We start from the raw sequence: 14,559 nt of genomic DNA, 5'->3' as shown, positions 1-14,559 counted from the left end.
CACCCACTGATTTGTCTAAAACTTTTTATTCATTTTCTTTGTTATTCTCGCAAGCAGTCGTAAGTCAAAAAAAGAAAGAAAGAAAAAGAAAAAAAAAATCCAGATTCTCCACTCGGCTGCACCAGGCTCATTTGCTTTTGAGCTCAAAGCAGAAGAGTCACACATCTCAAAAACAGTGCGGTTGTTCATGCTTTAAATGACTGCAAAACACACACACACACACACCACACACACTCACACACACCACACACACTCACACACACCACACACACACACATACACCAAACACACACTCTCTCTTTCCTGCTTTCTTGTCAGTCTGTAAAAGCACAGACTTTCCACTTTTTGGCTTTGTTTCCCTCACCTGCACATGTATGCCAAGTGTCCATCTTTTACTGTGAACAGAATAAGGCAAAATTAAAAAAAATATTTGTCTTATCAGGAAATGTATCTTTCAAAACACGATCCTCATCTTCACATTGAGCCCGGTTGACTGCCAGTCCAAAAGCTTACTGTTGTTTTGATAAAATTACCGCAACATGTGAAACACAGTAATTTTCCATGATGTATAAAATCAGTTCTCTGCTCTAATGTGAAGTGTTTGCACATACATTTATGCCAGTGTATTTTTAACTTTGACATTCACGCACTGCCAGTGCCCTGACATGATAATAATCATTGTTTAGACACGACATCACGTGATCTTAGTTTTAAAAAACGTTCTTCTGCATTCTTGACATACCCGGCATAGTGTGCACTCACATCACAATCTAATAAGGAAATTCTAACGAAATTTGAAAAACTATTACCTGCCTGAATGTCCTGATAACAGGTTGTACCAAGCAGTCAAAAAGTACATACCTATACACACACGTGCGCGCGCGCGCATGTCACTTCTTGTGAACTTAATTGCTCACGCACAAATCTATTTTAACAGTCTACAGACGTGACTGTCGGTGAAGATGTTGGCCTTTGCATTTGTCCTGCTGCTTCTGAACAGCATGGATGAAGCTAGGGGACAGACAACAGGTATGTAGAGAACAGACCTTTACTGTTTTTTCAGAACATCCGGGTCCAAATGTGAGGTAGTTACGGGCTCTGTGTATGAAACGTCAACAGCACACAGTTATGGAAAAGGTAGGCTCGAGTAACCTCGCAGGCAGGCTGTGTGCTGTGTGTGTGGAAGTGTTTCGCTCAGAAAGACTACAGAACATTTCACAATGACATCTGAATTTTTGAATCAGAGACAGGCTATCTGAAATGTAGCTATGGTAGCCTGTGTTTTTTTCCGTTCCACGTTTGGTGTATTTTTGCGTTTTACTCTTTCTCTTTTTCGGTCACATTCTACCTTACGTAGAAAAGGCCGTGACTTTGCTTTATCCATTTTGATACAGGCTGGTTCCACGACAACCTCAAGTTTTGAGTTTATGTGTATTGATCTTTTTACAATCAAAACTGTCTCAAAGCAGCTTTACGGCGATCACTGCCTAAACCCCTGGAACCGGAAACTATATTTTATCACTATCATTTCTTTATTACTATCATTTAACCCTCATTTTTGGGTGTTTCTTTGGGAAATCACCACAGTCACCATAGTTTCTGTGCTGAGAATTTGTTGGGGGTGGGGACGGGGGGTTTGGGTCTAAACATGGAACGCCGGACAGCAGTATGAATCAGAGGTGTAAGACACACAGAAAAGACAATAGAAAAGAAGAATTTAAAAAAAGAAAAACAATCAAGAAACTCTTATCATTCTCACAATACCAATAACATTAACATGCCAGGTCTGCTGGGTTTGTTCTGATGATCCAAAAACTAGTTCAGAGAAATTATTTAGACCTCTTACATCGACTTCAGATTTCGCTGTTAAAATCCATGTTACAGACCAAATTCTGTCAAACAACCCGGAGCGTGAAATCAATGAACTTTTACACATGTTACTACTGTAAAATCAGCCTATTTTTTCTTTAAAATACACAAAACCAGCTTATGAAAACAAAGCATGGATTTCAGGGTTTTTTTCCAGTGGTTTTGTGTTTTACAACGGCAAGCTTATTTTAAGTGTTAGATTGTTTCGCAGGACTGCTGACGGGTTGCGTAACAAAAATCTTTCCAGTCATGCACAGATTGAAGGAAACTAAATCCCTTCAGAGAGAACTTATTTTATCCGGCAAGTTATGTTTATGAATTTAAAAAAAAAGAGACATTCAAATAAAACAGTACTTAAAGAATGACTTTTTTTTTTTAACTCTCCACAACTCTGCTAAACACAATGTGTGTGAGATAACTGTTGGGTTGTAGGACCACGAGGCACCGGTCGTATTTATCACCGCTCTCAACCAGGAGTGTGGGCCAGAACACTACTCAAGGCCTGGATGCACTTCATAAAGCACAGGCACAGGCATGGGTTCTGTCATAGACGCAGAGCTTTAAGGAGAACAATAAGTTGTCAATAGTTTGTAATATATCGCAAAAGCCAAATACCGAGCACACCATGTAAAGGAGCACAACGCGGGGTTTCCACAGAAAGTCCATCCCTGATGACGTAAACGCTGCACTTGACCCGAACACTACCTCCATGTATCAGGGAAGGAACACAATGTGCAAGGCTGAAATGATTATATCTGGCTTGTGTCGATTAAAGTCAGTTTATAGTCTCTTGTATACACGTTATGATTTTACGTCTGAACCCTGAAATATGCATTAAACGCGTATAAAATGTATATCATGTTCTTACAAACACAGCCCTTATGTTGCTGTTCTCAACATGCTAAATTAGAGAAACGATGTAAACAAAAACAAACACTGCTATACACGGGCACACTTCTTGTCATTTGATGGGTTTTATGTCTCAGTCTCTGTGTGTCGGCAACTGTAATCAGGATGAGGTGAGCCATAGTAGTCACACAAGCATGCGACAGTACCTCAGTACACACGTGTTCCACGACGTCTCACATGAAGCAAAGCAGTAACTTGATGCTAGAAACCTCAGGTCTCAACTGAGCGGGGTGTCAGAGATGTACAGGTTTTTGGCAGTAAAACAGAACTGCCAGACAGTGTGAAAGAAGACCATTGTGACTGTCTGTCATCTGCTGTGGATAGAATTACATCTGATTCATCTCAACTTTCTGGAAGAAAAAAAAAAGAAAGAAAGAAGTTTTTTAGGTCTCACTAACTGTTTGGGTTTTTTTTGGGGGGGCGGGTTATAATACTTAAACTGTTTTTTTTACATTCAATAAATGTTTTATTTAATATCAAAGAAGGAAGCCAAAAAAAAAAAAATACTCAGAACAGGTTGTGCAGAAAAAAAAAAACATACATGACATCAGCCTCTGGTAAACTGACAAGAACTTATCAACTTTTCTCTAATCTAAAGGAGATTGTTAAAAAAATGTTAATGAAGACAGAGTGTCAATGGAAAAGTCATTGTCTTTCAGGGAGTTGCTTGACACCCACAATTCTGTGTTGTCCGGGCCAGGATAACAGCTGCAGTAGAAGTTGTTTCTGTGACGAACAGTGTTTGGTGCTTGGAGATTGCTGTGCGGATTACCTACAGACCTGCAAAAATTGTGAGTCTGAACTTTTTTGCCCTCTGCCACTTTTCACAGCAATTCAAAATGTACACATGACGTGCCAAGATGGCACTGTCTGACATGTCATTCAGACAACGATGCTGTTATTGATTTACCACAGGTAAATATACAGTAAATTTGTTAATATGTTACTTAGCTAATCTCAAAGTAATTTAGTGATGAGTGTCTTCATTGTTTTACTTGTAATCCCTCACCACAGCATCAAGCACAACACCTGCTCCTGTTACTAGGGCAGACAGATCTTTAGACATGTCCCCTTTTACAACAACCATAACAACTACATCACCGTCTACAACAACTGCACCATCAACAACTTCATCACCCCCTACAACAACCACACTGCCAACATCTAGGCCTACAACGACTACATCACCTCTTGCAACCACTACACTATCAACAACTACAGCAAGTCCTACAGCAACTACACCATCAACAAGTAGGTCATCTTCAACAACAACCATACCACCAACATATAAGCCAACAACAGCTACATCACTTTCTACAACTACACTAACAACAATTGCATCACCCGCCACAATCACACCACTAACATCTTTGCTAACAACTACACCATTAGCAACCGCATCACCCTCTACAACAACTTCAACACAAACATCTATGCCAAGAACAATTACACCATCTCCTACAACTATGATATCAACAACCACACTACAACCCACAACAGCTACACCATCAACAACTGCCTCAGCTCCTCTGACATTACCAAGAGCTACGCCATCAGCAGCAACTATCTCATCAACAATCACATCACCTCCTACGACAACTAAACCAGCAACATCTACATCTATGACAACAACTACACCACCTACTTCAACAACTACGCTAACAGCTACACCATCAACAACTACACCATTTTCTACAGCAACTACACCAACAACAGCTACATCCTTTACTACAATAACTACATCACAAACATCTACTCTGTCTCCTTCGACAGCTGCAACATCTCCTACAATGACTACACCAACAACTACATCACCAGCAGCAGCAACCACTCCACAGACTACAACTACTACAGGTCCAAACTACCAAACCCACATATGCTTGGTGTATCTATAGACACCTGACCACACACTTAATGTAAACACAAGACACACACATACAGTGAGTTTGTGTAAATATTATTTTGCTAACCTCAAAATATTTTGAAAATAAGTGATTTGATTGTCTTCCTTATAATCCCTCAACACAGCATCAAGCACAACACCTTCACCAGCTACCAGAGACGGCAGCTTTTCAAATACAACCTTTCTTACAACAACCATAACAACTACATCACGTCTTACAACCACTACACTATCAACAACTACATTACCTCCAACAACAACCCTTACACCAACAACCACTACACCACTTCCTACACCACCTTCAACAACAACCCCGCTACCAACATCAGTACCAACAGCAACTACATTACCTCCTACAACTACACTATTGACAACCACAACAGCTCCCACAACTACATCACCATCTACAACAACTACACCATCAACAACTTCATCACCTCCTACAACAACTAAACCAGCAACATCTACATCTATCACAACTGCACCACCTACTTCCACAACTACACTAACAACTACACCATCAACAACTGCCTCAGCTCCTCTGACAGCCACACCACCAAGAACTACCCCAGCAGCTACGTCATTAACAATCACATCACCTACTACAACAACTAAATCAGCAACATCTACATCTATGACAACAACTACACCACCCACTTCAACAACTACACTAACAAGTACATCATCGAAAACTACATCATTTTCTACTGCAACTACACCAACATCAGCTACATCCTTTACTACAATAACTACATCACAAACATCTACTCTGCCTTCTTCAACAGCTGCAACATCTCCTTCAATGACTACACCAACTACGTCTCCAGCAGCATCAACTACTCCACAGACCACAGTTACTACACCTACTTCTACATGGACTACACCAACTCCAGCTGGTAAAGGTACACACTTGGTTACAGTCAGTCAACCTACAAAGGCACACACTTAGTTATAGTTAGTCAATCCACTCCTCTTAGTCCAACCTGGTCAGCTACGTCATCTTTAGCTACGACAAGCACTCAGACCTCCTGTACTGTGCTTCCAAGAACACCGAATACAGCTACTGTCAGTACACATTTATTCACTGAGGAGGTCCAAACCAACATTTGCTTGGTGTATCTATAGACACCTGACCACACACTTAATGCAAACACAAGACACAAACATACAGTGAGTTTGTGTAAATATTATTTTGCTAACCTCAAAATATTTTGATGATAAGTGATTTGATTGTCTTCCTTATAATCCCTCAACACAGCATCAAGCACAACACCTTCACCAGCTACCAGAGACGACAGCTTTTCAAATACAACCTTCCTTACAACAACCATAACAACTACATCACCATCTACAACAACTACACCATCAACAACTTCATCACCCTCTACAACAACCACACAGCCAACATCTATGCCTACAACTACTACATCACCTCCTACAACAACTACACTATCAACAACTACATTACCCCCAACAACAACCCTTACACCAACAACTACTACACCACTTCCTACACCACCAACAACATTCCTTACAATAACTACACCACCTTCAGCAACAACCACGCTACCAACATCAGTACCAACAGCAACTACATTACCTCCTACAACTACTCTATTGACAACCACAACAGCTCCCACAACTACATCACCATCTACAACTACTACACCATCAACAACTTCATCACCCCCAACAACAACCACACCAACAACTACTACACCACTTCCTACACCACCAATAACAACCCTTACAATAACTACACCACCTTCTACAACAACCACGCTACCAACATCAACAGCAACAATATTACCTCCTACAACTACTCTACTGACAACCACAAGACCTTCCAGTACAATGTCACAACCAACATCCATGCCAACAACAACTACACCATCAACAACCACATCACCTCCTACAACAACTAAACCAGCGACATCTACATCTATCACAACTGCACCACCTACTTCAACGACTACACTAACAAGTACACCATCAACCACTACAACATTTCCTACAACTACACCAGTAACAGCTAAATCATTTACTACACTAAGTATATCACAAATAACTACTCTACTTTCTTCAACAGCTGCAACATCTCCTTCAGCAATTACACCAACGACATCACCAGCAGCAACAACTACTCCACGGGTTACAAATACTACTACTACACCTTCTCAAAAGACTACAACATCTGCAGCGGATAAAGGTACATAGTTAGTTACAGTCAGTCACCCTACTACTCTTGGGCCAAACTTTTTACAATTACATCTTTTTCAGAGAACTGACTTCAAACAAACATCTGCATTTAAGTGGGTTTTCCTTTTCTCATAATTCTACAATCTAATTTTGAACTCCATGTGGACAACTAACATGCATCTGGCATCTAAGTCTTTTGCAGTTGGTACTAACTGTTTTGTTGTTGTTGTTATTGTTGTTTGTATGTCTGTTTAGAGATGATCAGACAAGTTTCAGTGGTGAAGTTCAATGTTCGGTCCAAAGCTGACGAAGAGAAAATGCTGATTGCCATTCAGAATGTGAGTCCATACACTTCACATGAATGCAGTCACATTCATGCAGTCACCATTACGTTGCAAGTTCCAACGTAATGGTTTTACGCATCACACAGAGCCAGGGGTCGGCAACCTTTACTATCTAAGGAGGAATTTTTGGCCAGAAAGAAAAAAAATGTCTGAGCCCTTTAAATGCAGGTACCAGAGCCTATTAGTCTGAATTATCCCATCATCATCACTAATAGGTCTAAATGAGCAGTCATTCATATGTTTTACCAGAAGGTGGCTGCGGTAGGCTATTTATGATCATCTGGTACTTTACTTTGCATTTCCATTACAATGATCCAATGATCTGGTGCTTTCAATATCACATTTTTTGTTGTTTGCTAACTTCTTGCTGCAGATCAAACATTCCAGTAAGCCAGCAGTACTGGTGGTGAAAGCAGACAAATCCGTCCACGTACTATTAAATTCTCTGCTTTCCACCAAGACTTTTTTTTTATTCTGTGTATAGGCTGCATATTTTTACAATCCGATAATCTAAGGATGACTTTAGGCCTACAACAATGATAGCAAAATGTTAAAAAAAAAAAAAATAGTGTTATACATTTCCATATATTTCTTTTGACAAAGCTAGCCACTAGAAAGGGGCTAAAGAGCCGCGTGCAGCTTGCCGACCCCTGACCCACACTGTGGTATGACGCAGACAATTCCGTTGAAGAATGCCAATCAGTCTCTGAACTAACGATACTGAGAGGATATTTTCCTGTCTAGTTTGTCGAACAGGTGAAGACACGTAGCTGTGAAGACTGCACCCTGAGAATAATTAAAGTCACGCAGATATGACCATACGCGTGACAGGATGGCGTGTGAAAGCACGACAGCACTGTCTTCAGTCAGACCTTACAATCAACCTACATGTCAAGCGAATGTCCTGAACGTGAAGTTACTTGAGATGATATTAGAACATCCTCAGGTCAAGCTTCTAACGTCTACATGTCAGAAATCACACTGCTTTGCCATTTGGTGAAACAACGTGTTGCTAAATGAAATGAGAACACAGTCTGGGATTTGCGCAGTTGGTACCCCAGTGGAAATTCCAGTTGAAAACCAGTAGAAAATCCCAGTAGAAATCCAGTTGAAAACCATGTCAATTTGTACTCCGTGGCATGAAAACTCCCCACTTGGGATTTGCTATCACGATATAAACCTTTGGCAGGGTGCGTTTATTAACAGTTAATAATCCGGCGTCCACTTCTTCTATCAGGGAGGTGTGTGAAGTTGGTGAAACAAACTGTGTAGAGACGCATCAAAATAATTTTCTACAATAAGGACAAGGATAAAGTCATCAGGTTTACAAACTGAGATAAAGTATTGACCTTACCATATGCTAGCTGACTGCGCGTAGTCATATATTTTTCTAAATATAAAAGTAATTCATTTGATGTTTTCTGTGGTCCTGTGATGCTAACGCAATGTGCTAAGACGCTAACGTGCTAACTATGTAAAATGCTAACCTCCAGAAGCTTGCCAATGAGCAATTTGGGGAGTTGCGAAAATTTTGTGCCAAGAGTACAAATTGACATTCGTACCAATAGCGCAAATCCCTGTGAGACTAGGCTCCTCATCAGATAGGACAAGAATGTCTTTGACACTTGGTTCAAAGTTAGCTCATTAAATCATTTCAACATTGTTGAAGCAACTGTTGCAACAAGTAGACTTTGTCACGAGGTCAGACATGAACATTAGATGACAGAATGCTTAAACATTTGCACCTTACGGCTTGGCAACGTGACTTAGGAATTTGGATGTACAGAGTCAGTATACGTGGTCCTTGTACGTGTGTGTAGCTCCAGCTGACCAGTATGCTCCTTCCAATTCCTATCTTCTGGAGATGCGTCTGTCTTTTTGCTCTGCTGAATTTAGGTCGGAGCTGGTCGTTTTGCCTTTAACCTGTTTTTCAGAACTTAGATATAGGGAGTTGTTGTGAGACGTGTGTTGCATGTACTTGCACCCCAGAGATTAGGCTATGTATTTTTTGCTTGTTTATTTGTTTGTTTTTTAATAGGGCAACACTGTCAACTGCAACAAGATAATTTTGAAAAATAATTTCACATTATAACTGAAAAGATTTTGTCCACCCCCTGTTGTTGTTCCGATGCTACTGCAGAATTGGTGGAGGCATAACCTCATGCCAAGAGCAAACCTTGAACCCCATAAAAAAAAAGTGATACTCTAGTATGAGAGTGATAATCATTGGATGACTCTCGCACGCCGAGTGTAAAGGATTCTCTGACGCTGCTTTGTGGCAGTCTCGAAATAAAAAACGCTGCACAAATTAAACTGAACTGAAATTAGTATAAAGGAAAACACCTGTCCCATTGACATGTCCAAGGCTGGGAGGAGAATCAGTACATCCAGCTATTCACCATTGCCACGATGGAAACAGAAGCGTCATTTAGCAGCAATATATAGTGATGATACACAATGTCACGACAAAAAACACATAAATAAATAAATAAATAAATAAATAAATAAATATTTGAGGGACTTAAGCTCTCTCGAGGAGGCGCTGGTTTCTAGGTTGCTATAATCAGTGCAATCAGTGTTTGCCAGCAAGTTATTATAACTGACCTAGACCCAGATGAAGTGCTCCAAATACCTTAATCTCGTTTTAATGCATTAAGAACACAGCTCTGCCTGGGCATCTGAGTCTTAAACTATTGCAGCAACTCTGGGTTTCCATGCATATTCCTTATAGTTCAATAACATGTCGGTTTTCATTGCTTAATGTGTCAGATTTGAATAGTTTCCTCATTTTCCCAGAGATGTGCACATAAGGCCTTTGAAGCACTGAGAGATTAAGTGGGCATTTGTTCTCCGTTTTGTTTAGCTTTGATTCGTTTAGTTTCTGACAAACACATTCAGTTTCAGTTACAAATGTCACACTCAATGCCACAGCTTTTTTTTTTTAGACCTCCAAAATATTTTTCAGATGAGCATCAGTGGGATAATTTTTCAACCAAGTGGCAACTGGCAACGTGTATTTCAGAGTTCTCTCAAACAGTAGCAGTGAATATGTCTGCTAGGAAGGTTAAATATGAATACCTGTTTGCACAAGTTATTGATTTTTGTGGAGTTTAAATTTGTCCTCGTAGGCCTTCAAATACCTCCTGCTAAGGGGTTGAAAGGCAAATGACAACTAGGTTGTTGGTTTGAAGCCTAGTTACACGGTTATTTTAAGGTATGTTCAATGAAGTGCTGTTTTTAGGTTGCCAGCCCTCTCGTTATAGCAGTTCCTGAAGAGTTTCGTGCAGTTGCCATCATAGAGAGTTTAACTGAGACTAAATGCCAGCTGTCTCTAACAGGAGTCTGTTTAACCAGCTAATTGTATCTTGGGAGCAAAAAGGAAATTACATGGTTTCCACTAAATGAAAAACAGTAATCAATGGGACAAATGTGGAACTATTTTTGAAACAATGAATAAGCTTTTCCTTCTTCTTCTTCTTCTTAAGCCATGACATAGCTTTGACGCAAATAGAAAATTAGTAGGGATTTGGCAGACATGAACCACATAGTGTGTAGTCTCAAAGCTTATGAGAATCCCAATCGAGCATTGGTTTTTCATGGTTCTTTATGGTTTTCTTACTTATTCTGTGTACTGTGATCAGTACTATTCCTGTCATCAAAAGGATATCACTCCTATCAATATCAGTAAGTCTTTTGAGAAACTGATCTCCACTGCTCAGGGAAACTAATCAACATTTCAGCCTATGAAGGAATATCTGTCGATCTTTGACTGCATCATCAATGATGTTTCCAGTGTGTGAAGCAATTATGTTTTATGTAAGCTGAGCTGCCCCTTTAATTTTAGTTAAAACCTGTTTCTGACATCTGGCAGTAGGTGTGTGACCTGGGAGAGTGAATTACTTTCAGTTAGCTGTGGGTGTATGTGCACACACGCCGAGAAAACAGAAGGTAGACTAAATAAGGAACATGAAGTTTTGGATGAGCTCGCTAGAGGGCAGAATAGACCTCCTCTCTGTGCTCAGCACGTGTCTTCCTCTGCTACATTTTCCCAAGACCAAGTAAAAAAAAAAAAATTCCCGTGTCCTACAGTTTCCAAAAATCAGTTATTCTGGGAAGCATAATTTGTCTGTGGTCACACCTGGACATGTAATTTGTGAGGCCGGTTTAATAAAATAGTGTCACGTTATTCTTCATATTCTACTTCAATATTAGCAACAAAACCTTAAGTAACTTTCCATTTCTTCTCTGAGCCATATCTACCTTAATAGGTCATGATTTAGTTACCAACAGTTGACAAATGTCTGTATGCTTGTGGCCATTTGTGTATGGTTTTGTATTGAATTGTTTGTGTATTATAGAAAGAAACATTGTTGACAAATGCTTAATAATCCATGTTTCTAGTTATCTAAAATATATATATAATTTGTAATATCAGAAAATATTATTTAATTTACGGAAATAGACCATTGTCATCTCTCGCAAGTAGTAAGAATGAAAAAAATGCACTTTGTCACATGACTACACATGTGATTGAGAAAACTTTCTTAACCTACAAAAATCAGCCTGTATTTAAGATAAACTCAAAACAAATTGCGGTGGGAAAAACACACACTGTCACCCCCAAAATCCAGATTAAATTATTGGCGAGACCTACTCTAGAAGCCTATAGTTCCTCTGGATCACTTGTATACACATGCACTTGAATGTTTTTGTTTGTTTGTTTGCTTGTTTGTTTGTTTATTTTTACGCAGTCCCGTTAATATGACAATAAGGTTTCATTCCATAGGTTGTTCTGTAATCTTGGTAAATTGCAAAAATTCTGGTTTAAATTATTGTCTACAACAGCCTGTTGCACGTTTTAATACTTGCAAACCTTGACCTGATCTAGGCTCAAAATCTGTTGGCAGTCTGACGGAAATTTTGTTTGTCTTTTCATATTAAACACATACAAGAAGCTCTGCTTTTCTCTCTTTTGGTCCTTTTCGATTAATTTTTAAAACGTATCTTCATAAAGCAGCGAATCAACACGCTTGGGGGTTAGACTACAGACATTTTAGCGGAGGGCCAGAGTTACCATATCCGCAGAGGTCGTTTGCGCTGGATTCACTCCAAGGGCCTGATTCTACCTGCTGGTCTCATGGGAGCGTCAACTCCAGCATCCCAGAGGCCACCATCAACCTATGCGTTCACTGCGCTTGATTTACCTCAGAGCGGAGTGAAAGGAAATACTGTACGTGGCCTGTGTCGCTGCGAGGGGGGTATGAGTGGAGGGATGCCTGAGGTAGATTTGAACGGCTTGAATTGTTCGCCCGTTACTTTAGATTATACTGCTCGGTTCTCGCTCCCTGTCGTCTCTTTTATGAATTCGCCCGCAAAATGCGGACAAAATGAAAAGCGTATGTTCTTGTTAGAAGCGTTCCTGCGATCCTGCTAGATGCAATTGACGTTAATTCACTGGTCCGATAAAGTCTAAAATTCCACCACCGTTACTACTCCTCTCCACCCCGCTCGTTTTGGGTTGAAAACCGAGATCATTGGGGTCACTTAGAGGTTGAAATCAGAGAAGCGCTTGTTTTACACTCCACGATGGTTTGTACGGATCAAAAGTCGAGCAAGTCCCGTGTCACTGCACTAGGCTTTCGGTCTGATTAAATCTAACATGGGCCCATTACAAACCATCCGCTATCACCTTTCGCCCCAGTAGTAATTTTGTGAACCAAACTGCCATCGCTGTTTGCATCTGTTAATTTGTGAATTCGCCTTGCAATTGCACGTAACACCAAAGGAAAGCACAAGTCATATTGTGTGTTACTTTCAGCGTGGGATGTTTAAAGGCTTGTTTACACGTAGGTTTGTGTGTAGCGGTAGGATATAGCTACGGGATAATTCGTGCGTAAACCATGTAACGATTTTCATAAATACTCGTATGCGATAATTTCATTAATTATAGGGCTACCAATGTTTGTACTGTAGCATTTAATGCGGTTGATTCAAACTGTTGTCTGTATGTTCACATTTCATACTTTACAATATTAAAATAAAATAAGCGGCTTTAAAACGGCGTCCTATAAAATGCTATTATTTTCAAAACTTAGGCATGTCTTTCCATAATTACAAAAATGTTGTAAGAAATATCTACACTACACTTACACACTACACTTGATGTTAGTCAAAAGGCTGAAAAGTGACTACTTTCTTTAATGACTGTTCTATTTCATTTCTGTCTAAGATTAATTTAAAAGCACTATATTTTTTCACACCCTTTCTCAGAGGTGTCTAAATGAATACCTGAACAGAGCACATAACGCCTGATTAAGGAAAAAACGACATCTGTGTCACTTCTGTTTATCTGTATAGCCTACCTTTGGTTTCTGCACGTTTATTAAATGTTCATACGGGTCATGAGGACAAGGAGAGTGTCCACATCACATGGGAGTCACCCTAGATTTTCGTTTCTTGACGAGCTGCGGGGCTCAGTAAAGCTTACTAGTTAATGAGTGCTATGGCCTGTGTTCCTGTCTTGTCACTGAGCCAGGCTGAACACATTTATCAAACGTTAACAGAAAGACTAATGAATGGACGAATCTGAGAAAAGAGGTAGAAGTAGAAAAGATGTAGAAAATACTTTCAGTCTCTAGACTGCTCGGTTTGGCCCGGTTTAAGCTCTAGCATGGTCCATTTCAGTTTATTTAGGCCTACCTGAACTCAGAACACTGCAACCAATCCAGGCCTTCTGTAAACCAACCGAACTGAGTCTGTCTCGGCAGGTGGTCTGAGTTAGGTACATTTAGAGTTGGTTTTGCGGCTCGCTTGATCATATGAATCAATCGCTGCGCGCTTCCTCCAACTGCCAGCCGGTTGGAGCAGTCAACAGACATGAAAGTATGGCCAGTGTCGGGCGAGGAGATATGTACTATGAGGAGAGGGCTGTGGCGTTTACTGACGTACTGGGGAGGATAACATGAAACAGCTTCTTTCCTCAAATCATAAATACGGTTAAAAAATCTTTTTGCAATTTTCCGATAAAAAAGAAAGTGAAAACTTCCGTGTCGAAGTGATGACATTGCGTAGAAAACACGTATAAATAAAAATATAACCTTTTTTATGTCTATTTGTACAAAGTTATGGATGACATTCTAAGTTGGTCGTAGGTCCTATGCAAGTCCCACAGGGCGTCCAATGGAGGATCTGTGACGCTCGTGAGGGCTCTCCTCGCTCGCCCCCTCTGTGTTCCATACACAGGGAAGCGCTACTGGAGACAATTGACAAAACAAAGTAGTTCAGGTCTGAGTTTTAAGTCAGTGTGAATGGATAATAGACTGAGAGCCCATAATA

At 40.1% G+C, this 14,559-nt stretch overlaps 1 protein-coding gene across 1 annotated transcript; it reads left to right on the top strand.

Moving 5' to 3' along the window:
• Positions 1-962: 962 nt before the first annotated feature.
• LOC115811313 (probable serine/threonine-protein kinase clkA) lies at positions 963-14,490 on the top strand. Its single transcript, XM_030773463.1, has 8 exons — positions 963-1,029; positions 4,081-4,213; positions 4,387-4,632; positions 5,302-5,577; positions 5,940-6,478; positions 6,519-6,665; positions 7,136-7,218; positions 14,467-14,490. Exons 1-8 carry the CDS (start codon positions 963-965, stop codon positions 14,488-14,490), a joined length of 1,515 nt encoding a protein of 504 aa, XP_030629323.1.
• The last annotated feature ends 69 nt before the right edge of the window (positions 14,491-14,559 follow it).

This window comes from Chanos chanos, chromosome 5, assembly GCF_902362185.1.
Source record: "Chanos chanos chromosome 5, fChaCha1.1, whole genome shotgun sequence".
Classification (NCBI taxonomy): domain Eukaryota; kingdom Metazoa; phylum Chordata; class Actinopteri; order Gonorynchiformes; family Chanidae; genus Chanos; species Chanos chanos.
Note: the sequence above shows the minus strand (reverse complement) of the source record. Positions and strands in the feature narration are given on the sequence as shown.